At 44.3% G+C, this 25,146-nt stretch overlaps 1 protein-coding gene across 5 annotated transcripts in view; it reads left to right on the top strand.

Moving 5' to 3' along the window:
• Positions 1-25,146, top strand: part of LOC105471528 (KIAA1549 like) — a 288,631-nt gene that overhangs the window by 237,593 nt on the left and 25,892 nt on the right. For all 5 annotated transcript variants that reach the window (XM_011724030.2, XM_071074893.1, XM_071074894.1 and 2 more), the window contains 2 exons: positions 2,227-2,356; positions 24,582-24,932. In XM_011724030.2, the coding sequence (XP_011722332.2) occupies positions 2,227-2,356; positions 24,582-24,932 (481 nt within the window). The remainder of the gene's footprint in view (positions 1-2,226; positions 2,357-24,581; positions 24,933-25,146) is intronic.

The raw sequence follows: 25,146 nt of genomic DNA, 5'->3' as shown, positions 1-25,146 counted from the left end.
CCCACCAGAACAACTCAGGTCAGGTGCCCAGCCCCTGACCCATCACTGTGGCCATGGGGATGCAATGCTGGGATTGGTCCAGCCTGAGTCACATGCCTACCCCTGGAGGAAAGGGAGCCCCCAAGTGACATCACGATGCTCTTACCAAAGGAAGGTTACCACGGGTAACAGGCAAGCAAAGGCAACAGATGCTCTCTGAGCAGGTATAAGCTCCTCATGGTGAAGGTCTAGAACCAGTGGTGTCTGCTTTATTCCCAAGGCTAATAACAAGGGTAATGCTTTGCCTTAGAGTTCTACTGCCTCTCCTAGACTATGTATGACTGTAATTCTGTGACTAACTTACTGTGTGTCTATGAAAAAAATGTGTTTGCCTGCCAGGTTTCTGGGGCTTCCCACATAGTCACTGGGAAGAAATAATACAGCCTCTTCACCTTCAACCCATGAATAGCTAGCATCTTAGAATAGAGACATTACATAGGCGGTGTTGGCCAGGCACAGAGGCTCACTCCTGTAATCCCAGTACTTTGGGTGGCTGAGGTGGGTGGATCGCTTGAGCCCAGGAGTTCAAGACCAGCCTGGGCAACATGGTGAAACCCTGTCTCTACAAAATTTACAAAAAAATTAGCCTAGCTTTGTGGTATGTGCCAGTAGACCCAGCTACTCAGGAGGGTGAGATGAAAGGATCACCTCATCCAGGGAGGTCAAGACTGCAGTGAGGTCACACCACTGCACTCCAGCCAGGGTGACAGATTGAGACCCTATCAAAAAAAAAAAAAAAAAAAAAAAAAAAAAAAAAAAAAAAAGGCAATGTTTGGAGAGTTCTCCAAAGATAGATAGTCTTAGAATGCAAATTAATCACAGGGAAACTTATGGCTGGGTGAGAAGGAAGTGGTGTCCCTTTGCCATCTTGCAGGATCATGTGGAACTCACTTGTCCCCAGTAAGCCTCATTCCCACTTGTAAAATTACCTCTTGTGGAAGAAGAAAAGCATAGCTACTGTCCTCACTATGTTGCTATTTACTTCCTACTCTTTGAAAAGATTTTTCTAATGACAAGTGGAGACAAGACAGGGGTGAAAAATGTATGAATTTTTTAGCAGTAGCTGAGTGGAGCCCCTGAATGTGCTACTCCCTGGGCCTGAAATGCTCTGTGCCCAGATCAACATGTGGCCAGCTCCACTTAGGACTCAGCTAAATTGTTACCTCCCCAGAGAGGCCTTCCCTGATCATCCTAAACTGTCTCCCATCCTAGTCCTTGTTTGTCAGAGCTTAATAGCACTTATCACTCTGTAATTACCGTGTTAATTATCTGTCTGCCTCATTAGGATGTAACCTCTAGGAGAGGAGGGGCCATAATCTGTTTTGTTCACTGTGGATGTTCATCATCTTCCATGGTGCATGGCACATGGTAGACATTCAGTAAATGAGGGATGGATGGATGGATGGATGGATGGATGGATGGATGGATGGATGGGTGGGTGGGTGGATGGATGAATGGATAGATGGATGGGTGGATGGATGGATAGATGTGGGTGCGTGGGTGGGCGGATGGATGGATGGATGGATGGATGGATAGATGGGTAGGTAGGTGGATGTATAGATGTGGGTGGGTGGATGGACAGATGGATGGATGGATGGGTGGGTGGGTGGGTGAATGTGAGGGCAGATTAATGGAAAAGCCCCAAATTATGTCTGGGTTTATGGCTTCTTAGTCCAGAAGGAAATCTACTGTGGTAGTAGCAGAAAAGAAATCTATCCACAGTCATAATATTAAGCAGCCCACTAGCTACAGGGTTTATTAACATATCATAGAATCCTGCGTGTGAAACCAGAAAGAGTAAAAGGAACAGGAGGTTGCTGAGTCAACAAAGTCAACAAAGGCAAGTTTGTTCCATCAGCGTTAGCTGTCCTAGAGGGTCAAGGGAGAACCCCTGGTCTTGCCATCAGCAGAATTTTAAATGAGGTTGCAATGTTGCAATTGATTGTAGTTACCTAGTTTCCATATGAAAGAACACTTACAATTCAGCCAAATGATTACAGCATCTGGAAAAAAAATCTTTATTTCACTCTTTCTACAGACCCTTATATCCTGGGAATAAATACCATCAATTCTGAGATTTGTGAGGCAAATCCACACCCTTCATTGGTTGCCTGTACTTTGGATCAGTGGAGAATTCCATCTGTCAGGGCATTTGCTGCATCATAACAGTTGTTGAATTTTCTTCAGGCAACAGATGAAGAACTCTGTCTACCGAAGCCGGCAGTCTCTGAACAGCCCGAGTCCAGGGGAAACCGAGATGGACCTTCTGGTGACTCGGGAGCGACCCCGGCGTGGAATCCGCAACAGCGGATATGATGTGAGTCTCTGGTGGGCTGGGTGAATACAAGCTTTGCTTTCCCCTGAAGGCAAGGGGGATAGAGCATCCCATTGTGTTTCGGTTTACCACATATTTGTGGAATTTTAAAAGGCACTAAAACATTTTCTATTTTTTTATTACCTAGTTTCCAAAGTAGGACTACTTGGAATGTGTCAGAGTAACAGATTATTGCTAAAAGGATCATGATTTCCGAATTGTGCCGTGTTATGAATAGCACATTACGGACCTTAAACTCCATGGATATTCTAAATGTCCTGAATTTATTCTCCCCTCTGTCCTTAGAAACTCAGTAGGGACTGTGGCCATGGGTTAGAATTCACTTGAACACAGGCTTCTTTTAATTCATAGCGATGTTGAAAAGTTGGATTTGTTCCTGATTTCATAACTACTCGGTATGCCATGGAAACAATGAGATGTCCAACAGGGCGGTTTGATCATTTCATGTGACAAAGCACATGCTTATGTTCAGTGATGTGGCCAAGCTGCAGAAATTATTTTAATCCCGTCAGATTTCCCCAGATGATGAGTTGCAATTTGGTGCCTCCTCTCCAGCTGCCTGCACCCCGTGACTTGTCTTTGGACCCATGAGCTCAGGTGAATGGTCCTGTGCTGAGAGGTACAGTAATGCCTCACCCTGCCCCAGCATTTCACATGATCTTGAATCTACACCTAAGTTTGTGAACAGTGTTTCCTTCCCATTCCCCTAAAATGTTTCTCTAAATATAAATAAACATTTTTTAAAATAAGAGTTATAATTCAAATATATCTAGATAAACTTATAATTTGAGAAATTGTAGTTTGACACTTGGTTTTTTTAAATATACCGTGCTAATTAGAAGGCAACAATATTTTTCCCCCTCAGGATTAGTCATCTTTTGCCACAAAGCCTTAAAATGGGATTTTTTAATGGTCCAATTTAAAACAAAGATATTCTACCTAATTTGAATTTCTAATCACCCTCCTTATATTTAAACTTGATGTTTGTGTTGGTCGTGTTACCCTTATCTTTTGTTTCTTTTTCCTTTTTCATAAAACACTTTGGTAGTTTAGTTTTATAAAATTACAGATGCTTTGGGCAAATCTTTTATTTTTCTGCTAGGTTAAATTATTCAATGTTAATTTTTCTCCTTATAAAAAATATTTCCTATGCCAAATTCGTTCAGCAATTTGATAATCAGCCTGTGATTAAAAATCGGGCATTGGAAGCTTCCAGTTAATCTTTCCCCACCAACAGTGAACCTTCTTCCTCGATGCTTGCTTAGTTTGGGGAACTTTTTCATCTGCCCAGGCATCTGAGACACAGTAGGATTCTTAATTTATTTCAAGACTGGCATTAATAGGGTTTTTTTGTGAGATTCTAGGCAAAAACACTTTGACAGTTATGAGGAAATGGGTCAGAGGTTTCCCTATTAACCTTAAAAAGAGAACATTGAAGATCGTTTCTTAACCAAGTGACATGACTTGCAGGACTCACTTAATACCTTTGGAATGTCATGTTAGCAACTTACCTAGAACAATAGAAGGAGGGAGATGATTTTTAGGAGGAGATTGCTCACCCTCACAGACATGTATAAGTATACCAAGTACATGTTACTTTAGGGGAAGCCTGCTTTATTCTAATAGACTTCTTTAAAATAGATATTTCTTTGAGAAGTGCATGTGATCTCAAAAATATGATGATGAGCCCCCTTAAGAGAAAAATGATCATCTCGGGAATGGCTTTAAGAATTTAGACTGTTGGCCGGGCGCGGTGGCTCAAGCCTGTAATCCCAGCACTTTGGGAGGCCGAGACCGGCGGATCACGAGGTCAGGAGATCGAGACCATCCTGGCTAACCCAGTGAAACCCCGTCTCTACTAAAAAATACAAAAAACTAGCCGGGCGAGGCGGCGGGCGCCTGTAGTCCCAGCTACTCGGGAGACTGAGGCAGGAGAATGGCGTGAACCCGGGAGGCGGAGCTTGCAGTGAGCTGAGATCCGGCCACTGCACTCCAGCCTGGGCGACAGACCGAGACTCCGTCTCAAAAAAAAAAAAAAAAAAGAAGACTGTTGACTGTAAGAATGAAATTGCTTACCTATATCTCCTCTTGTGCTTTTTATACTAATCATATGAAAAATGTCTAATATTTACCAACTGCTCACTATAGACCAAGCCCTATTCTAGACTTTTCATGTGTATTATCTCATTGCATTTGCATAGTTATCAGCCAAGTAGATGCTTTCATTATGCCCGTTGTATAGATGAAGAAACTGAGGCCAGTTATATAATTTGCCTATCCAGCCCCAGAGCCCCTCCCCTTAACCACCATGCAGTATGGCTTCTATATTCATCCTTCCTCACTATACATCTGTCCTTACGTAATATAATCCATATCCTATATTTTTGAACCTCTGGAAGCAGCTAGATGTCAGGGCTCACAAGCATTCTTACATGAATAACTCACACAAGCAAAACATGGACCAGCAAGTAAAGTAGGAAATAAAAGTGAATCATAGTTTTAAACAATGCATTCATTTTCTGAGCTCTTGATTTTCTAAAATTACCAGAGCACTTCTGGCAAAAGAATCCATTAGCACAGCAGTGAGCCGGTCATTCAATCGGAAACATGTCATTCTTCCCACTGGGTCTGGGGATCTAGAAGCCCTGCCAAAATATCCAGTCCTTTCTGCCAGGTTGGGGAAACTTGACACCGTAGAAGCAAAAGCACTGGGAGATTGATTTAATTTTGCATTTTTTGAAAGATGACTGGAGTCCCAAAGGAAAAGCCTGAATGTAAAAATAAATGAATAAATGCGTAAATAAGCAAATACATGCTACACAGGCCAATCTTAGCACCAGGACTGTAGCAGCATGGATTGTTTCAAAATGTTCCCATAGAGCAAGAGTTATTAGGGCCTATAGGAGGGAGACCCTTAGCTCCAAGGGGTTTGGGATCACTGTGTTTTACAGCAACAATCTTCAACCTTTTGGTCAAACTGCCAGCTAAGGGATGTAGTACACTCTCGGCAGTAACGATGCCTCACGTGGTAGTAATATTCTAGAAGGACGCATTCTTATTAGAAGGATGTGTTATTTTCTTTTTTTTTTTTTTTTTTTTTTTGAGACGACGGAGTCTCTCTCTGTTGCTCAGGCTGGAGTGCAGTGGCCGGATCTCGGCTCACTGCAAGCTCTGCCTCCCGGGTTCACTCCTGCCTCAGTCTCCCGAGTAGCTGGGACTACAGGCGCCCGCCACCACGCCCGGCTAGTTTTTTGTATATTTTTTAGTAGAGACGGGGTTTCACCATGTTAACCAGGATGGTCTCAATCTCCTGACCTCGTGATCTGCCCGTCTCGGCCTCCCAAAGTGCTGGGATTACAGGCTTGAGCCACCGCACCCAGCCGCATGTGTTATTTTCACAAGATGCTCCAAACTCCCAAAAGACCAGATCATATTATTAAACCAACTTTGGCATTGAAATTAATTCATCCCTATGTATAAAACAGGTAGAAAAGAAAATGTCAGCCTAATGTGTAAAAGCAAAAATATCTCTATTTCAAAGAATTTTTAAAATGTTATTTTCTGAATGAAAGTCATGTGGAAAATAATGAAACAGTGAGGAAAAGAAAAAATGCTGCAAATATGATTCTCAGGCAGAATAAACACCTAAGAGATTTTTCCTTTATCAGTCAAATTATTTACCCCAGTATGTGGATATGAAGCCTTTGCTTCCAAAGGGCAAGTAATCATTAAATCATCCCCCAGAAAGAAAAATGCACCTCTTCAACCTTGATCTGTTTTTGGAGTTTAAAAATAGGTGGCAGGAAGGGAGCCAGCTATGTGCCTTGGCTATGAGGGAGACTCTGAAATTTATTGTTTGAATTATAACTTTGAAAATGAATGTTGACCTCTCAGAAGTAGGGACTTTTACAAACTACTTCTCTTCGTTTCTCTCTAGCACCTTACCTAAAGTTCCATGCACTGGAGGTAGTTGCCAGTGCAGTGGGCTCAGACCCTAAAATGTGGGCAGTGGGTTTGCAAATGTTAAAAAGGATGGTTGATTCACTGATGCATCTCAAAGAGATGATCACAGTCATTAGTTCTCATTCCGGAGGCCTTCTCTGGGGAAATGTTTGAAACCAGATGCTTCTACAGCTGAAAAGTACATGTAAATCTATAAAAAGGGGTATCAGGCAAAGTCCAGCTGCAGAAAACTGAAAACATCAAGCTGTTTAAAACAGACCAAAAAAATGACTCTTAGGAATTAGGTGCTCACAAAATCATGGGCGGGCTGAAGGAATGTTCCTGGAAAGATTCCTAGAACAAGATCACAGGGCTGGCCCTGAGGAGGGGCGGCTGCCTCTTCCTCAAGCAGGAAGGTGGAGAAGTGGCCTGCCCTGGAACACCGAGGTTAAGAAAACTCAGTCGTAGCATGATCCAGGAATGAGAGAACTCCATAGAGTCGGGGTTAAGGGCTGTGGTGCTCAGCAACCCAGCTTCCAGCAGCCAAGGCAGCAGAAAGATGGGCCTGCCCCATTTCCTCCATCCAAAGTGTACACAGGTGCATCTAACTGACAGAACCGAAGTCTCATCCGCAGCCGCAGCCTCCTGGAAGGCCAGGAGATAGAAGTTAGCCATTCAGCCTCAACAGTACAGCAATGCACGCTACAAGGAGGTTGCCTGTCCATTACCTCCACTGCAGGCACCAGGTGAAAGCGAAAGGAGAGAAAAATTACCAGGCAGGGCAATACTCAGGAAGCAGTTGGGACATCTAGTGAATAAAGGTATATCCCAAAGGGGAAAATGAGCCCATTTCTCAGAGCTCAGTCTACAAAGGCCTGCTGAAGAAGGCCTGGGTGCATTGTCTGATGTCAAGCCTCAAGGCTGACAATGCAGCCAGCTAGCTTCCTTTGTTACAGGTGAGCAGTGGTTACTGGAAGGAGACGAAGGAATTGAAACGGTTGTTTTGATGAGTTCCACTTGTCGAGCAATGAAATATTATGTGGAAAGTCCCTGACTGCTCACAAAGCTTATGGCAAGTCTAGGACCTCCTAGGTAAATTTGTAATCCTATTATTAACAGAAATCTCTTCTGCCCACCCACTTCCCATACCTGCCCCAGCATCTTACAGCTTTGGTGTAACAGAGACCAAGGCCAACCACAGGAATGCCCTGGTGCTGCATAATGGAGTGGTCCCAGTTAAGGATACAACCAGCTCTTTGCTTCATTGGGAAGCAATTGGTTGGATTTGGAGATTTTGTCCTTTATTCTAGAAGCAACCTTCTTGTTGCCCCCCTGACCTAGGTGCTCTTGTGTTGACCCCACCACCATTACCACCTTAGCATCTCACCCAAAACTTTCCTCCATAGCCCCCCATCTCAGCCTTTCATTTCCTTCTCTTACCTCTCCCAGCTAACATAAGCTATAATGACCCTGGCTTGATATGTTATCTTGACTTAATTTACAGTACATTATATTTTAACAGGGACTTCTAATCCAAGGGAAATATCTGCTCATGGGGAATCAGGCTTCCTGGGAGAGCCTGAGGCAAAGAGATCGAGGTGTTTGAAAGTGAAGGGGGTCTTTAGGTAAAGTCCGGATCTCACCAGGTTGATGGCTGCCCAGAAAGATACTTATCAACCCCACAGTGATGGAGGCCACTTGGTGAGTCAGGAGTGGGAGGTGGGATGCTTGTTGGCAGGTTTGAGAGGGAGGCGGAGGGGTTTCAGGATGGCCTATGACCTCCTTCAGAGCCAGACCTCCCCTGCAGGCCAAGAATTTCCCTCCCCTGTAGGCAACTTCCCACTGGGCCGGAGATAAACAACTTCCCTTCTGTTAGCAGCACTCCAGTGCTATCTGCCTGCATCTTCTCTCTGATTCCCTGCATTCTGGACCCTGTCTGCTTTTATTCTTGGTACCTGCCTGCCCATCCCCATTTTTCCCGGACTCTGGGACCTCCTACCCTCTTGACCTAGGGTAGCCACTTCTTTCAGGCCAGGGTCCCCAGCATGTTCTAGGTATACTGGCAGGGAGAGGAGGAAGCAGGTTTAGGCAGATTTAGAAGTTGGGCTATGGTACAGACACTACAAGGCCTCAGCTGACCCCATGGAGGCTCTGCAGCTCAGATGGCCCTGCAGAGTTGTCTCAAGTTTGGGAAGCAGCTGTGCATATGTACTCTAGAATGGACCAGTCATTGGATGTCCTTGGATGAGGCCGTTCTCTTCAGCCAAGGGCAATTCCCTGCGAGAGCTGACATCTGAGGGCTGACAGCTGGCAGTGTGCCCAGCAGTTGGGGGAATCCATCTTCTAGTCCTAAGCAGTATGGCTCAGAGTCCACTGGTTCCTTACAATCCTATGCACTCCTGGGCCACCCATGTCTGCCAAGCCCCTGCAGGAGCTGGAGGCCAGCGACCAACGAGAACACCCCTTGGGAATTGCCATTCCTTTTCTTTCTTCTAGCACATTTATTGAGTGCATTGGAACCATGGCAGCATATGCGCACTAAATGTACGTAAATTCAGTAATACAAGCCCTGAAAGAAAAAGGAAAACAAAATTTAAATAAAGCTAAGAAACTAGCTTTTGCATGTATTTTGTTTATATTGTACATTGCAGATTATATGTTTCTTTTTCCCTATTACCGTATAAGGTTGTATGCACAGGGCTACATGGGCTACACTAAGTGGATGAGTTAAGAGATTTTCAAGGGCTTCTCTCTATATGATTTTTACCTACTCTGCCGGCTGGCATTAGCATTAGCATCTAAGCCTTCTGTGAGATTCCACTGTACCTACCTGTGTGAGGCCCTGTGGAGAAGGGAAAGATGTATTAATTTTCGTGCATGGCCAGGTAATTACACACTAGTGGAGGAGAGAGGTAGAGGCACATGCAACATGCTGTGGCAATGAACTTGGATGGGAAGGGGGAGTGCTCCTGAGGGTTTGTTCCTTCCTGTCTGTCCCATAGCCACTGCCCAGTACAGTCTCCTTTACTCACCACTGCTGAGCTGCCAGATAGTTGCCGGGGAAATCCTTCTAAAACACACACTCTTGTTCAAAATCCTCCAGGAGCTCCCCATAGCTTTGGGGATAAAACTCAGACTCTAAGCTCCCAGCTCAGGACTTTTCTGCTCTGGCTGGCTCAGATATGCCCTTCTAGCTGACGCTTGTCACTCGTTAACCCACCCCCTTGGCTCCAGCCTGAACACCTTCCCCAAACTTGTCCTGTGGTTTCCCATGTCCAGGTCTTTGCACGCATGCATCGCTCTGCCTGGAATCTCCCTTCCTACCTGCTTCATCCAGGTCCAGGCTGCTCAATCTCCTCACTGTTAACACTTAGGGCTGTAGAGTTTCTTCATACGGTGCACTGTCCTGTGCATTATAGGATGTTTAGCAGCATCCCTGGCCTCTACCCATGCATGAGGTGCCGGAAGCCCCTCCCAGCTGTGACAACCAAAATATGTCTCCAGGCATTGCACATGTCCCCTGGTGGGCAAACCTGCTCCTGGCTGAGAACTACTGACTTAGGCAATGCTTTTGGAACTTGGTTTAACCATGACCTTTCCCAGCACCTTCTCCTGGCTCCTATGCCTATGGGCCCCTCCTTTGTGTTCCAGTAGCCCCTGATACTCACCCCAATCACAGCCTTCGCCCCCAACTTCCATTAGTTGGTTTGCTTGTATTATTTCCCCATGCAACTCCTCAAGGACGGGAGTCACGTTTTATTTATGCTTGAAACCTCGGCACTCAGAGTAGGAACTGGCACATAATAGATGCGGTGTCTCTATTTGTTGGGCAAATGAACAAACACGTGTGTCAACCAGAAGAGGTGATTCCTGAGCTGAGACTTGAAAAAACAGGGCATGTTTCTACCTCTGAGCCAAATACACATTAGGTTTGACCGAATATCAGAACCTTAGGCAGATTTCCATTGCCATTTGGAGTTCACTGTGAATGGTGGTTATTCAATAAACTGCTTTGGCAAAAGCAACAGAAACCCCAACTTAAACCGTCTTAAAACCTGAATGGGATAAGTTGTTTACGGTAAATCCAGGTATGGTTTGGTTGGGGCCCCAGTCTGTTCCTCTGCATTATACACAGCTCTGTGTTCCCCTGTGTGTTGGCCGCATCCACAGGTGGACTCTGGTAAGAAATCCCAGGCCTCATATCTACATCCTGCGTGGACCAGTGCAAGAGGGAATTCTCTTTTCCCAACCTCCAGACAAGGTATATGGGTGTTACTCTGACCATCATATGCCAAGTGTCCACCCCTTCATAAACCACTGTAGCAATGAATGCAGGGAGATTACACTGATTAAATTAACCTGGTCAGTCCCCATTGATGGAGCTGGAGCAGCTTAGTCCCAGCTAGCCCCCCTGTCTAAAATACAGGGAGAGAAGGAGATGGATGCTGAGGCCAACACAGTGCCTGCTACAGTACCTGCTACTTGAGGAACACTTGTAGTTGGACTTCTTTATTTAGAGAGACAGATCTTGCTCTGTCGCCCAGGCTGGAGTACAGTGACACAATCACAGTTCACTGCAGCCCCAACCTCCTGGGCTCAGGTGAGCCTCCGTCCTCAGCCTCCCAAGTAGCTAGGACTAGGGGAGTGACACTGTGCCTGGTTAATTAAAAAAAAATTTTTTTTTGGTAGAAATGGGGTCTCGCTATGTTGCCCATAGAGATTGGTTGGTCTAGAACTCCTGGCTTTGAGCAATTTTCCCACCTCAGCCTCCCAAAGTGCTGGGATTATAAACATGAGCACTGTGTCGGGCATTTTAAGGAGCACGCCCAACAGTCTCCTTCATGTTACTCTTCCCTCCAGTTTCATCCTGTTGTCATCTTTTTGTTTTTTTGTTGTTGTTGTTGTTTGTTTTTGAGATGGAGTTTCATTCTTGTTGCCCAGGCTGGAGTGCAATGGTGCGGTCTCAGCTCACTGCAACCTCCACTTCCTGGATTCAAACCATTCTCCTGTCTCAGCCTCCCAAGTAGCTGGGATTACAGGTGCCCGTCGCCATGTCCGGCTATTTTTTATTTTTTTATTTTTTTTTATTTTTAGTAGAGACAGGGTTTCACCATATTGGCCAGGCTAGTCTCGAACTCCTGACCTCAGGTGATCTGCCCGCCTGTTTCTCCCAAAGTCCTGGGATTTTTACAGACGTGAGCCACTGCGCCCAGCCCTCTTGTTGTCTTTGGTTGGCCCTTTCTGAAGGGAAAGAACAGCGTGGTGTTGTGTAATGACTACTATTCACTGTGGGCTCTGGAATTCCAGGCTGCAGTCAGAGGTTCATGTTTTGGACACAGGTAGAGTGATAGAGGGATTTTGTGCATCTGTCTGATTTTTTCAAGAGCTGAAGAGGCAGAAGGGCAGACTTGAGTGGATGGCAGGGAGAGCCTGTTTGTGATGGAATAGTGCTGACTCATGGGAGAGATCCTCCCAGTCTCCTTGCTCCCTGCAGTGCCAGCTCAGCTAAGATGAAAAAAAGCAGGTGATGACTCACCTAGAAAGCAAAATGCGAATTAACTTTCAATGAGAGAAAGCCATTCTTAATATGTTTACTTTGGGGTTGATTCCTTTTTAAGAGGTTTTTAATTATGACTGTGGTTTATATATTGTTCGTGGAGGGGCTGTCCTCATAGCTTATGGAGCTAGGCTACTTACGAGCTACATGAAGTTAGGCCAGTTACCTACCTATCTGCACTTTATTTTCTCATCTGCAAAATGGGGATACCAGTGGTACCTACTTTATTAGGATGTTGTGGGAATTAAATGAGTTAATGCAGACAAAGCATGTAGAAAACAGGCAGTGAACATTAGCTATTGTAACTCCCCAGGAGGGAGAGGGCGATGCTCTCCTTTTCCTGTTTCTTTTCTTTTCTAGCAGTTACTACTCTGTTTTTGTTGTTGTTGTTGTTTTGAGACAGTCTCAGTCTCTCGCCCAGGTTGGAGTGCAGTGGCATGATCTTAGCTCACTGCAACTTCTGCCTCCCAGGTTCAAGCAATTCTCCTGCCTTAGCCTCCTGAGTAGCTGGGATTACAAGCATGTGCCACCATGCCCAGCTAATTTTTGTATTTTTAATAGAGGTGGGGTTTCATCATGTTGGGCAGGCTGGTCTGGAACTCCTGACCTCAAGTGATCCACCCAACTCGGCCTACCACAAGTACTGGGATTACAGGTGTAAGCCACCATGCCCGGCCTGCACTTACTGCTCTGAATTGTGTCACACACCAAAGAGAGGACTGTACTCCTCCAAGGGTGCCTTTCTTCAGCATGACCGGACAAGAGATGGACTTGGTGAAGGGTGCCTGGGACCTCTCCCACCTTGCCATAGTACAAGGCCACACTTCCAGAGATGACCTTTAAGGTAATGGTTTTGCAAACACAGGGTGGGACAGCGGTTGCAACTCGAGGCAAATGGATCTTGCTCAGTAATTGAATTTCCCCTGCTCCTTAGAGAGCAGCAAGTTATGGAGGAAGAAAGGCAGGAAGTTGAGCTGGCACCTGAGACTTCTGTTACATGGGGAAGGTGTTTTGCTTTGGGGGCAGTGAGTAAGGCTGAGAGCATTGGAGCACCTTCTTTTATGCTTGCCTGTCCCATCTTCATGGTCTCAGTGGAGACTCTGATTATGGGTCACTCTCTGAAAGGATGTCCCTATTTCCTTAGAAGTCTGTGAGAGACCCTTTCATGTCTTTCCTACCCACCTGAAACACAGAAACAGCATGCTGTCCTCACATCCCCATAGCCCTGGAGTGACTGTAGATCATCCTTTGGAAAGGCATCAGAATGAAATTTGAAATGTTGCTGACATTTTTTTTTTAATTCCATTTGCACACCTTTGCAGAAAAGTCACCAAGCCATTATTTTGAACCCCACTGCCTGTTCTGAGGGCAACTAATCTCACTTTATTATTAGAGAAGCTTCCGGGATGCAGGCTCATAGGAAGCTGCTGCAAAGCTCTCTCTGCTCCTGTACCATCATGGTCTTCTTCCCACCTGGTGAAGTGAGAACTCCCTGAAATGTGGTTTCCAGAAGCAACTTTCTAAATATGTCTCTGCTTCCTCAGTAACAAGCAGCACTTGCAGTGGGCAGAGGAGGCATTAAATGGAGAGAAGTGGCACTGTTTGTGTGGCCCAAAGGACTCCAATTGGTGGAAAAGAAAAATGGACATGGAGCCAGATAAATTTCATCATGGCCAGATGGCCCAGGAATTTATCTTGCTGAAACCCCCACTCGGTCTCTGGGCCCTTGCCATGAAGTTGCATAATTTGTTCAGAATCTGTTCTTGCAGGATGGAGCTGCGATTGACAGTGAGCTGAAAATCAGGGCTTTGGGGCAGGGTTTGGAGAGGGGCTTCAACTTCCTGTGCTCCAGAAATGAAGTACCAAGGTGGGGCAAAGTGATGTTACACCCACTTGTGGAAAGTGTGGGCTTGTAAAACCCCTGTTCACTTTAGGGCTCCTAACTCAAGATATTCTAGAATAAGTGGCCTCAAGAGCCCTTTATCCCTCTTCGTTAAGCCCATTCTAGATAAAACTGTTTCATTCATTTTAGACACATGGGAATGTCTTTTACTATTGAAGACTTTTGAGCAGGAATTCTCCAGACTTTTAAGACTCATTTCCACTCATTCATTCAATGAGTATTTCTTCATGCTCTACCACACGCCATTCTGGGATGCAGCAGGAAACATGGGGCTTATCCAGTTGTCACCACTTATCCGTGGTTTCAGTTACTTGCAGTCAACTATGGTATGAAAATATTAAATGGGAAATTCCAAAGATAAACAATTTATACATTTTAAATTGTGTGCCATTCTGAGTAGTGTAATGAAGTCTAACGCCATCCCACTCCATCCCACCCAGGACAGGAGTCTTCCCTTTGTCCAGCTTATCCTGGTCAACAAGGATAAAGTCTATGCTACCCAGCTGTCAGTCACTGTCGCGGCATGCCAGTGCTTGTGTTCAAGTAACGCTTATTTTACTTAACAGTGGCTCCAATGGGCGAGAGTGATAATGCAATTTGATGACAAAGAAAAGCTCTCCTTTAATAGGTGAAAGTTGCTGACTTAGTAAGGAAAGAAAAAAAAATTGTATTCCGAGGTTGCTAAAATCTCTGGTAACAATGAATCTTCTTTTTTCTTTGAGACAGAGTCTAGCTCTGTCACCCAGGCTGGATTGCAGTGGCGCAATAACGGCTCACTGCGACTTCCACCTCCTGGGTGCAAGTGATTCTCCTGCCTCAGCGTCCCAAGTAGCTGGGATTACAGGCGTGTACCACCCCGCCTGGCTAATTTTTGCCTTTTTAATAGAGACGAGGTTTCACCATGTTGGCCAGGCTGGTGTTGAACTCCTGACCTGAAGTGATCCACCAGCCTCGACCTCCCAAAGTGCTGGGATTGCAGGCATGAGCCACCGTGCCCAGCCAAGAATGAATCTTCTACCCATGAACTTGTGAACAGTATATTGTTATAATTGTTCTGTTTTATTATTAGCTATTGTTGTTAATTTCTCATTGTGCCTAATTTATAAATTAAACTTTATTATAGGTTTGTGTGGGAAAAAACATCATGTATATAGGATTCATTACTCTCCACAATTTCAGGCATCCAGTGGGAGTCTTGAAACATTTTCCCTGAGGATAAGGGAGACATATTACACTAGGGAAAACTGACAACAAACACCCACGCACATAGATGTACAGCACAGTGTCGGGAAGGCTATGGAGGAACATAACTCAGGGAAGGCAGTGGAGAGTACCAGGAGCTTCTCGGAATAGCTTGGGCAGGGCAGGGCCCTCCAGGGAGGTGACTTTTGAGCAGACTTAAAATGCTGGCCCCAGGGGAAGAGCTTTCCAGGCAGAAAGTACAGCAACTGGAAGGGCCCAGACATGCTTGGGGAGCTCAGACACCATTAAGGAGACCGGGGTAGCACAGTTCCTCTTGTTGGTAAAAAGTCTTGGCTTCAACTCTTGCCTTTCCTTCACCCTCACATCTAATCTATCAGCAGCTCTGCCAGTTCTCTTCCAAAATACATCTTGAACTCACCCACCCCTTGTCTGTCCATGCCCCTGTCGTCTCTTCTGGCCTGGGGTTACGGCAATAGCCACAAGCAAGTGCTTCCTAACTGGCTTCCCATAAATTCCAGTCACATTTCTTCCCTGCTTAAAATTCTTCAGTCGTTTCCCATTGCCCTTTGACAACAGTCCAGCCTTCTTACCGTGGCCTTTCAGACCCTGCGTGATCTGGACCCTGCCTTCCTCTCTAGCCCCATGTCCTAACAATTAGGGCTTCAGCCATGTATTAGATCCATGTATTAGTTTACTAGGGGCACAGAGTGGGTGGCATGGTTTAAACAAAAGACATTTATTTTCTCACAGTTCTGGAGGTTATAAGTTCTAGATCAAAGTGTTGGTAGGGTTGGTTTCTTCTGAGGGCCATGAGGGAAGGATGTGCTCCAGGTCTCTTTCCTGAGTTTATGAAAGGCCATCTCTTCCCTGAGCCTTCATGTCGGCTTCCCTTTATACATGCTGTGTCCAAATTTCCTCTTCTTGGAAGGATCAGTCCTTTTGACCCAAAGGTCCACTCTAATGACCTCATTTAACTTAATTACCTCTGTGAAGGCCCCATCTCCAAATACAGTCACATTCTGAGATGCTGGGAGTTAGGACTTCAACATAAAAATTTTGTGGGGGACACAGTTCATTCTGTAACAGTTCTTTCTTTTTTTCAAGCACTACCAACTCTCTCACCTCTGGGCTTTTTCATAAGCTTTCCTAAAACCACCACATGGGCAACTTCTTCTCCTTCTTCAGGTCTGAAAACATGGCACCTCCTCAGAGAAGCTTTCCCTGACCATCCACATCAAGCTAGCTATGTCAACCCATTATGTTTCTTTTATTATGGGAAAATTGACATGTGGTAAAAATGTACGGGTTGTTAGTATACAATGTGATGAGCTTTGACAAACGTGTATACCTTTATAACCACCACACCAATGAAAATACCAAACGTTTTCATCACTCCCAGAAAACTCCCTCACTTTTTTTTTCAGTCAATATTCAGCTCACCCGTAGGCAACCACTTGTCTGATATAAACCACTATAGTTTTACATGAACTTCATATAAATGGATTTATTCAGTATGTACTGTTTTGTGTCTGACTTCTTTCATTCAAGACTCATCTATGTTATTGCATGTATGAGTATTTTATTCTCTTTTATACTGGGTACTATTCTGTTGTATAAATATAATACTATTTGTTTATCCATTATCCTATTGTTGGACATTTGAATTGCTTCCAGTTTGAAGCTAGTATGAAAAAAAAAAATGCCATAAACATTTTCATGTGTTTTCCTAACAAGTGTTTTCATTTATCTGGATAAATATGTAGGAGTGGAATTTCTGGGTCATAGGGTAGGAATACATTTAAGAAATTACAGTCAAATTTACAAAGTTTTTGTATTGCTGCCCCTCCCACTAGCAGTATAACAGTTCTAATTCTAGTCTTCAACCTCACCAACATTTGTTGTTATTAATCTTTCTCATTTTAGCCATCCCACTGAATGTGAAATGATATAATTTCCTTATTACTAATGATGTTGATCAGCTTTCCATGTGTTTATTGGACATTTTTGTGTCTTCTTTTGTTGAGGTATCTTTTCAAGCCTTTTGCCCAATTTCTAAATTGAGTTGCTTGTCTTTTTGTTATTCATTTGTAGGAACTATTTATATATTGTGGATACAAATATTTTCTTGTGGTTGGTAGCTTGTCTTTCCATTAGTTGTCTGATAAGATAGTAGTTTTAATTTTGAATAGTACTTAAAGCTACAGAATGTGCCCCAGGACTAAATTGTTTTGGAATATCTTTTAGGAAGAAGATACTTGGGGTTCCCAGCAGGGCTATAATTTCCTTCAAGTTTGTTCTCATGGTGTTTCAAAGAGAGGATGAAGTCATGTGGGTACTTAGCCACTGTGTGTACCATCCTAGATGTGTTGGACTGGTTCGCTCATTTTAAAACAACATTGAAAGAATTGCAGGTGCTTGCTCTATCCAATGGCCACCATGAAGCACAAGACCAGGGGCCCATATATGGAGGAGGAATGGCTTAAATGTCTTCTAAATACTGTGGCCTTTGCTGCTGAGTTCTGATATACCATAACTCTCCAAAACTATAATTACGTGTATATCCCCTCACCTGGTAATTCTCCTTCTAGAATTGAACCTAAGGATAAACTCATGATTATATGCAAAGTTCTTTTTTTATTATTATTATTTTTGAGGCGGAGTCTCGCTCTGTCACCCAGGCTGGAGTGCCATGGTGCAATCTTGGCTCACTGCAACCTCCGCCTCCCGGGCTCAAGCAATTCTCCTGCCTCAGCCTCCGGAGCAATTGGGATTACAGGCATGCGCTATGTTACCTGGCTAATTTTTGTGTTTTTAGTAGAGGCAGCATTTCAACATGTTGCCCAGGCTGGTCTCGAACTCCTGACCTCAAGTGATCCACCTTCCTTGGCCTCCCAAAGTGCTGGGATTACAGGCGTGAGCCACTGCGTCCAGCCATATATGCAAAGTTCTAAACACAAGGATACTTATTCCAGCTTTGTTCATATAGTAAGATATTAGGAAAACATCTAAAATAGTGGACTGTTACATATATGGTAGCCTAAAAACTCCATTTATTAGAATACTATGAAATCCTTAAAGTTATTCTCCATAAATACATTTATTTATTCATGGAGATACTTATTTACAATATTGTTGAATTAAAAAGGTTTCAAAATACTGTATTAATGTAATGTCATTTTAAAAAACCTTATATATGCGTGCACGCATATATAAGTGCGTGTGTTTACATATATATATATATGCCTACATATATATATATATGTGTGTATGTATTCTGTTTATAAAATCATGACCCAAACAGTTTGGTCTAATAGAGTATCTAAGTCAAAAGAACTCTGCCAACAAAAGTAGTTTTTAAATACCTCTACTCCTTTACTTATATTTTTATATGTGAGAAGGCAAGTACATAATAGTCAGTAAAACTTTCTAAATTCCCTTAATTCCTCTCCCATTCACATGCCACACCTGCTTCTGCACCTCTCTCAAAAGTCTCACCATAAAATTCTGCAGCCCACACCTCTTCTGCCTCTCATTGCCCATCCCCACTTCCTGGTCTCCATGACACACACAATCTGTGTGGCAAAGCGTGGGCTCTCCTTGGAAATGGAAGAGGGAGAAACTGACCTGGGTCAAGCCCACACTCTCTGTAGTGGCCTGGGGCAGTGGGGAGGCTGTTGGCAGTTCTTTAGTATTCATAATCCTCATCCTATTTCATATGCGTAGAAAACATCTGGAAGGATGGGCACGAGGTCAAAACGTTAACAGTAGTTATTTCTGGTGATCGGATTAGAGTAGATTTTAATTTTCTTCCTTTTGCTTATCTGTGTTTTCTAATTTCCTACCATGAACAGACATTCCTTGATGAATATTTTTAGAATTTTTATTGAAGTATATCTTGATTAGTTTATAAAAATAGCTTTTTGAAAAAAATGAGTTTCTCAGAGCTTTTCAAGAATGGGAAGTCATAGAAGCAAGTATGGTCCATTCCAAGTTAAAGAGGTTTAAAAATAAATTCTCTGTCCCAGATACGGCCCCAACCCAAGCCAACTGTCAGCCAACACTAGGAGGTCTGTCTTTGTTCCTGTCTCCCCTCTTTTGTCAAATAAAAGCAAAAGGCATTTTCAGAAATGTGCCAGTGAGGGAGAAGGGTTTAGGGCAAGTTCAGCCAGTCGATGTGATATCTCGTATCTGAAAATGGACACAACTGTAGAGCTCTGAGAGGCTGAGGGAGGAAACCCACGTGGAAAAGGCGGCACAGAGCTGGCACACCACAGGTCCGCGAGTCAATCTGAGCACCTATTATGTTTGTTCATTGAACAGACAGTTACAGCTTCACCTCTGGACAAGGTCCCGGATTGGGGGCTGTGAATACAATGATTAATAAGACACTGACCCAACCCTGAAGGAGTTCCCAGTCTATGGGAGGAGATAGATAACAGCAACAATAATAATTGCAGCTAATGTTTATTAAACAAATGCTGATGTGCCAGATACTGTGAGTGCTTCGTATTTATACATTGATGCTTTTCATCCTTATAGTAATCTATAAGGTAGATTATCTCAAGAAGTATTTTATCTTCTTTTCTGGTCATAGAAATTTGTTTGACTCTGTCAGAGCCCACAACTATAGTATGGTAATAGATCTGTTTATATATATACAGTGGGTAAGAGCTTAGGTGCCGGAATGAAGCTTTCTGTGTTCAAATCTCAGCCCTGCTAATTATGAGCAACACATTTGTCTTTCAGTGCCTTAATTTCCTTGTCTGTAAAGTGGCAATATTCATAGTTGTTACTTTATAAGTTCTTATAAGGACAAAAAGAGCCGAAATGTATAAAGTACTTAAAACAGTGCCTGGCATGTAAGCTGTTGATAAAGATGAGCTTCTATTATTGCTGTTGCTATTATTTGTTTCCTCCTATTGACTGGGAGCTCCTTGAGGGCTGGGTCACTATCTTATTAATTATTTTATCCATCACCCCCAACCCAGGGCCTAGTACAGGGTTGAAACCAATAATTGTCTGTTAAGCAAAAGGACAAACTTATCACTATTCATATGTTTTAGCTGGGGCGGGAGGTGCAGGGGATGGTTCCCTTCATGAGTAGATGTCAGATTTCCCCAAAGATGATGATAATAGGAGCAGTATGGCATCTCCCAGAGCAAGTAGAGTCCAAGAAACATAAATGTCAGACCGTAGTTCAACTCTCCCATTTTACAGATGAGGAGCCTGAGGCTTATGGGGTTCCTGAGACTTCTTATTGTCATGCAACTCATTAGCGTTGGAGGAAATGTGTTAGGGAAAGTGGGCCTTTTATCTTAACCTCAACTTCCACCTCAAGGGTGTTATAAATAAAGTTTCAGTGCTGCAAAAGAATTAGCACTTGAATATAAAAAATTTTTTTTAATTCTCAGTAAGGCAAGTTACTTCTATAGAAGGGTGCACCCTTACAGATGGAGCAATGGTGAGCGCACACTTGGATAAGGGAGGAGAAGGGGTTCTTATCGCTGACGCACATGGCCCCTGCTGCTGTGTCATTCCCCCATTGGCTAAGGTTAGACCGCACAGGCTAAACTAATTCCGATTGGCTAATTTAAAGAGTGACGGGGTGAGTGGTTTGGTGGGAAAAATGGTTATGACAGAGCAGGTAATTGGAATGAGTCAGGGTGGAGTAGGTAATCGGAATGAGTCAGGGTGGACCAGTTAATCGGAATCAGTCAGGGTGGACCAGTTAATCGGAATCAGTCAGGGTGGAGTTGGTAATTGGAATGAGTCAGGGTGGAGCAGGTAATTGAAAAAAGTTTCTTTATGAGGAAGTTAAGTTTAAAAGTAGAAGGCAAAGAATTGAACATACTGACATACTGACTCTTTGAAAAGAAATTTAGAACTTATATCTAACAAGGGGAAGTGGACGGAATTTATTTCAGTTTAAGTTCACAAAGCTTGATTAAATGCCAAGTGCCTGTGCTAGGCTTCTGAGAAACAGAAGTGAAATGGCTTCAGGGAGTATCTGGTCTTGGGGAAGTCACAGTTTAAGCAAATCCAAGTGTGATGAGAGGAAGCCCAGGTATAATGAGAGCTAGTCTTGTTTCTATCTGTAGCTATCGAGAGATGATTGGTGGCCTGATCAAGCCTGTTGAGAGCATACGTGGACCTTCCAATTAAAGGGAACTCCCCATGTGGAATGGAAGCCTTATGGGGGAAGCAGAGGCTGATCTCCATTCGGGGGGCATGGGTCGGTGGCAGTGGGAGCCTGGAGAAAAAGTCTCTACCTTCCCAGCAAAGGTAGCACTTACATATGTGTGTATATGTATAACACATATATGTGCGGTGGCCTAGCACTGTTCCCTACCAACCTTACTGAAAGAACTCACCCACCCCCAGTACTAACCCACCCCAGGGCTCTTGGGGCAGTGGGAATAGGGAAATGTTGCTAAGGAGGATGCTTTTGCCCTAAGGCACAACTATAAATTCATGTGATAATAGATCTACCAATATGGCTGGAAATGCATAGCACAGCTCAGGGGTGGGGAAATCGTACCTCAGCTCACCCCTATGCTGTTAATCTCCCACCTGGGAGCAGTTTAGCATTGAGCCTCCGTTATGTATCAGGGAGACTCTGGATGTCGGGAGGAAGGGCCTTGTGTGGCTAGCAACCAGCATGAGCAGGACATTCACATGAGAGGCAGTGCCATGCTGCAGGATGTGTGTGGGTCAGGAGCTGGGAGCAGGAGCCTCTGCCGTTGCCTGCCTCTGAGTAACTTCAGATAAGTCACCTCCCCATATGTAAAACGGGGCTTGAATTTAGTGATCTCCTAAAGTCCCTTCGGGCTCTGCAGTTCAGTTTTGAATGTTCCATGCATTGTGAAGAACATAACTTTCCAGAGTTGCATTTGCTGTTGCAGAAGGTATCTCCAGGCAAAACCACATCTCAACAGGCAGATCTGCTGGCTTTCAGGAAGCAGGTTTCCCAGTCAGTGACCTTAAGCCTTTCTCTAAAGAGCCTCTAAGAGCAGAAGAGCCCCAGTGTGTCCCCCAGCTCAGGAGTTTGGGGGTCATGCACCCGGGCATGAAATGTCTTTGAGTTCTTGTTTATGATTGCAAAGGTAACTTTACATTCTACTCCAGAATCTGTCCTTGCTCTTATTAGTATAAAAATAGTACATGTTTTAAATTACATACTGTAGATGTTTGTTGATAAATCTAGACTTAGAGGCTGATAGAAAACCTCACTTTTCATCTTGAACTTTAGCCAAGTCCTAACTCTAGGAGATAAGATGACAAGAAATGTATATTTTTTGTGTGCTTTCTATATTTTCACTTTCTTCGCTAATGAGCATGTATTAATTTAATGCTAAAAAGGTAAATATATTTTTTAAAATGAAGTATAACGCAGTTATGACCTTCATGTGTAATATTTAAGGAGGGAAGGACTCCCCATTTCGGGTGAATCCCCTCATGACATTTACTTACTGTGCTTATTTTATGCATCAGGGTGCTTTATACATAGTAATTATATGGAAATATGTGCAATTGAATGAATAAAGTAATAATGATGATTATGATGATGACAGCAACTAGTATTGTTTTTACCATGTGCTACTACTCTAAAATCTTTAGATGTACCTTTATTTAATCCTTAGAAAAGCCTTTGAGGCAGTATTATCCTCATTTTACAGATGAGGAAACTGAAATACCAAAAAGTTAAAGTAACTCTCCTGGTTGGAATGTTTTGAACACACTGTCTTTTATCTTCTTTGTGCACCTTTTATTTCTGGCTATTGCTGTGGCATCTGCCACAAGGCAGCAGCTTCCCCGTATCGCCTTGGCGGTCCCTATCTCTTCCCTTTTGTGTTCTTGCACCCTGAGATTCATGCATGTCCAGACTGGTGGAATAAACTCCTACAGGTGTTATGCCCAGACCGTTTATTCCCCGAAGAAGACCACCAGAGTCCAGAGTCAAAGCTAAGCAGCAAGGATCTTTATTACAGGTTCGAACCTGGAGCTCTCACTTGCTCGTGAAACGAGACGGGCAGGAGAGCTCCCCCACTGAGCTCCGAACAATGTTATATAGTCTAAGGAAAGTAGGCATAGAATCATTATACAAATTAGAGGTATGATTGGCTGGAGTTTGAACAAAGCGATTTGGCAAACTATGATTGGTTCCCGCCATTTCTGATATTTCAGTACAACCCTTGAGGCGGAAGAGCAGTTTTACACAAAGGCAGTTAATTATATTGCGTCAGGTTGCACAACCAGTTTATGGCTATCTTGCTTTAACACACCTTGTAACCTGGCTATCTTACTTAAACATTCCTTGTGACCTGGCCTCAGAAAGAAAAACATATACTTACAGAACTTATGAAACCTCTGGTACGTGCAGAGATTAGAAAGCAGAACAAAGAGTTTAGCAACATCGGGGGGAGGAAGGGAGGGTACGCATTTTTGTATCTTTGTGTCCTTTCACAGGCATCCCCACCTAATGATGGCAGAGAAACCTCAGAGCAAGAAAGCAGACACTTATGAAGCAAGCATTCATTCGCAGGCAAGCACGAGACCATCCATGCAGCCTGCTCTGGAAGCTTATGAAGTCCCAGCTGTCTGCCCACCCTGATACTGCAGCTGCACACTGAATGAAAGGTTCAGTGAAGAAAGGCAGGAGAATGTTCTAGATCAGTGGATTTCAAACTTGAACGGGCATCGGAATCTCCTGGAGGGCTTATTAAAGCACATATTGCTGGGCCTCGCCCCCAGAGCTTCTGATTGTGTACCATGCCTTAAGATCTGTGATCTAGGCCGGGCGCGGTGGCTCAAGCCTGTAATCCCAGCACTTTGGGAGGCCAAGACGGGCGGATCACGAGGTCAGGAGATCGAGACCATCCTGGCTAAAACGGTGAAACCCCGTCTCTACTAAAAAAATACAAAAAACTAGCCGGGTGAGGCAGCGGGCGCCTGTAGTCCCAGCTACTCGGGAGGCTGAGGCAGGAGAATGGCCTGAACCCGGGAGGCGGAGCTTGCAGTGAGCTGAGATCCGGCCACTGCACTCCAGCCTGGGCAACAGAGCAAGACTCCGTCTCAAAAAAAAAAAAAAAAAAAAATCCGTGATCTAGAAGCAGGATTTTGTTATTCTCTCTGATAACTAGCATCAGGCAATCAGCACTTCCTTAACCAATGGCTGGAAACAGGACCATTTAGGGAGTGAATCTAGAATGCTACCCCTCTGGGTGTAGATTACAAGACATTCCAGGGTCTTATACCCGAAGGCATAGAGGTGGGGAATGTCTCTAAAATATTTTAGAGAGTACCATTAATGTCATCAGTGAAAGCCATTTCTCAAGTCTGTTACACTAATAGGCAGCCTGCAGCGGTGGTCAAACTATGGGCAACTGAAGTGCACACCGATACTCAGAGTGTGGACTTCCTGATAGAGGACACTGACTACCCCACTAGTGTGAATTCCTGGATAGGGTACATAGAATATAATTTAAATTAGCACAGATGCATACCAGCATCTGTTCAAGTGAATGTTTTAGAGTAAATTGCAGAGCACCTTCATGGGAAGGAAAGTTAATTAACACATCAATGGGCTTTGTTTCCTCCCACAGACTGAGCCTGAAATCATAGAGGAAACCAACATTGACAGAGTTCATGAGCCCCGGGGCTATTCCAGGTCTCGGCAGGTGAAAGGCCACTCAGAGACCTCCACGCTGAGCTCCCAGCCATCCATCGACGAGGTCAGGCAGCAGATGCATATGCTGTTGGAGGAGGCGTTCAGCCTGGCGTCCGCGGGCCACGCAGGCCAGAGCCGGCACCAAGAAGCCTACGGCTCAGCCCAGCACCTGCCCTACTCGGAGGTGGTGACCAGCGCTCCGGGGACCATGACGCGGCCCAGGGCTGGGGTGCAGTGGGTGCCGACCTACCGCCCAGAAATGTATCAGTACAGCCTGCCCCGGCCGGTAAGTCGTTCATCCCACCCGCCTGCCATCATCGGGTCAGTCTGCCCAGTGAGTTCCAACAGGAGACTCAGAGCAGGGGCTTCTACAGATAAAAGCTTTGGGATCTGGAGATGAACTATGCTGGGCCCTCATCCCATCATCCCATCTTCCACCCATGATCCAAAGCCTAAGCTTTTGACTCCTGTGGGCAATGCACGTGAGAATCCCTTCTCTC

This window comes from Macaca nemestrina, chromosome 12 (assembly GCF_043159975.1).
Source record: "Macaca nemestrina isolate mMacNem1 chromosome 12, mMacNem.hap1, whole genome shotgun sequence".
Lineage (NCBI taxonomy): Eukaryota > Metazoa > Chordata > Mammalia > Primates > Cercopithecidae > Macaca > Macaca nemestrina.
The sequence above is the reverse complement of the archived record's forward strand: the minus strand, read 5'-3'. Positions and strand labels throughout refer to the sequence as shown.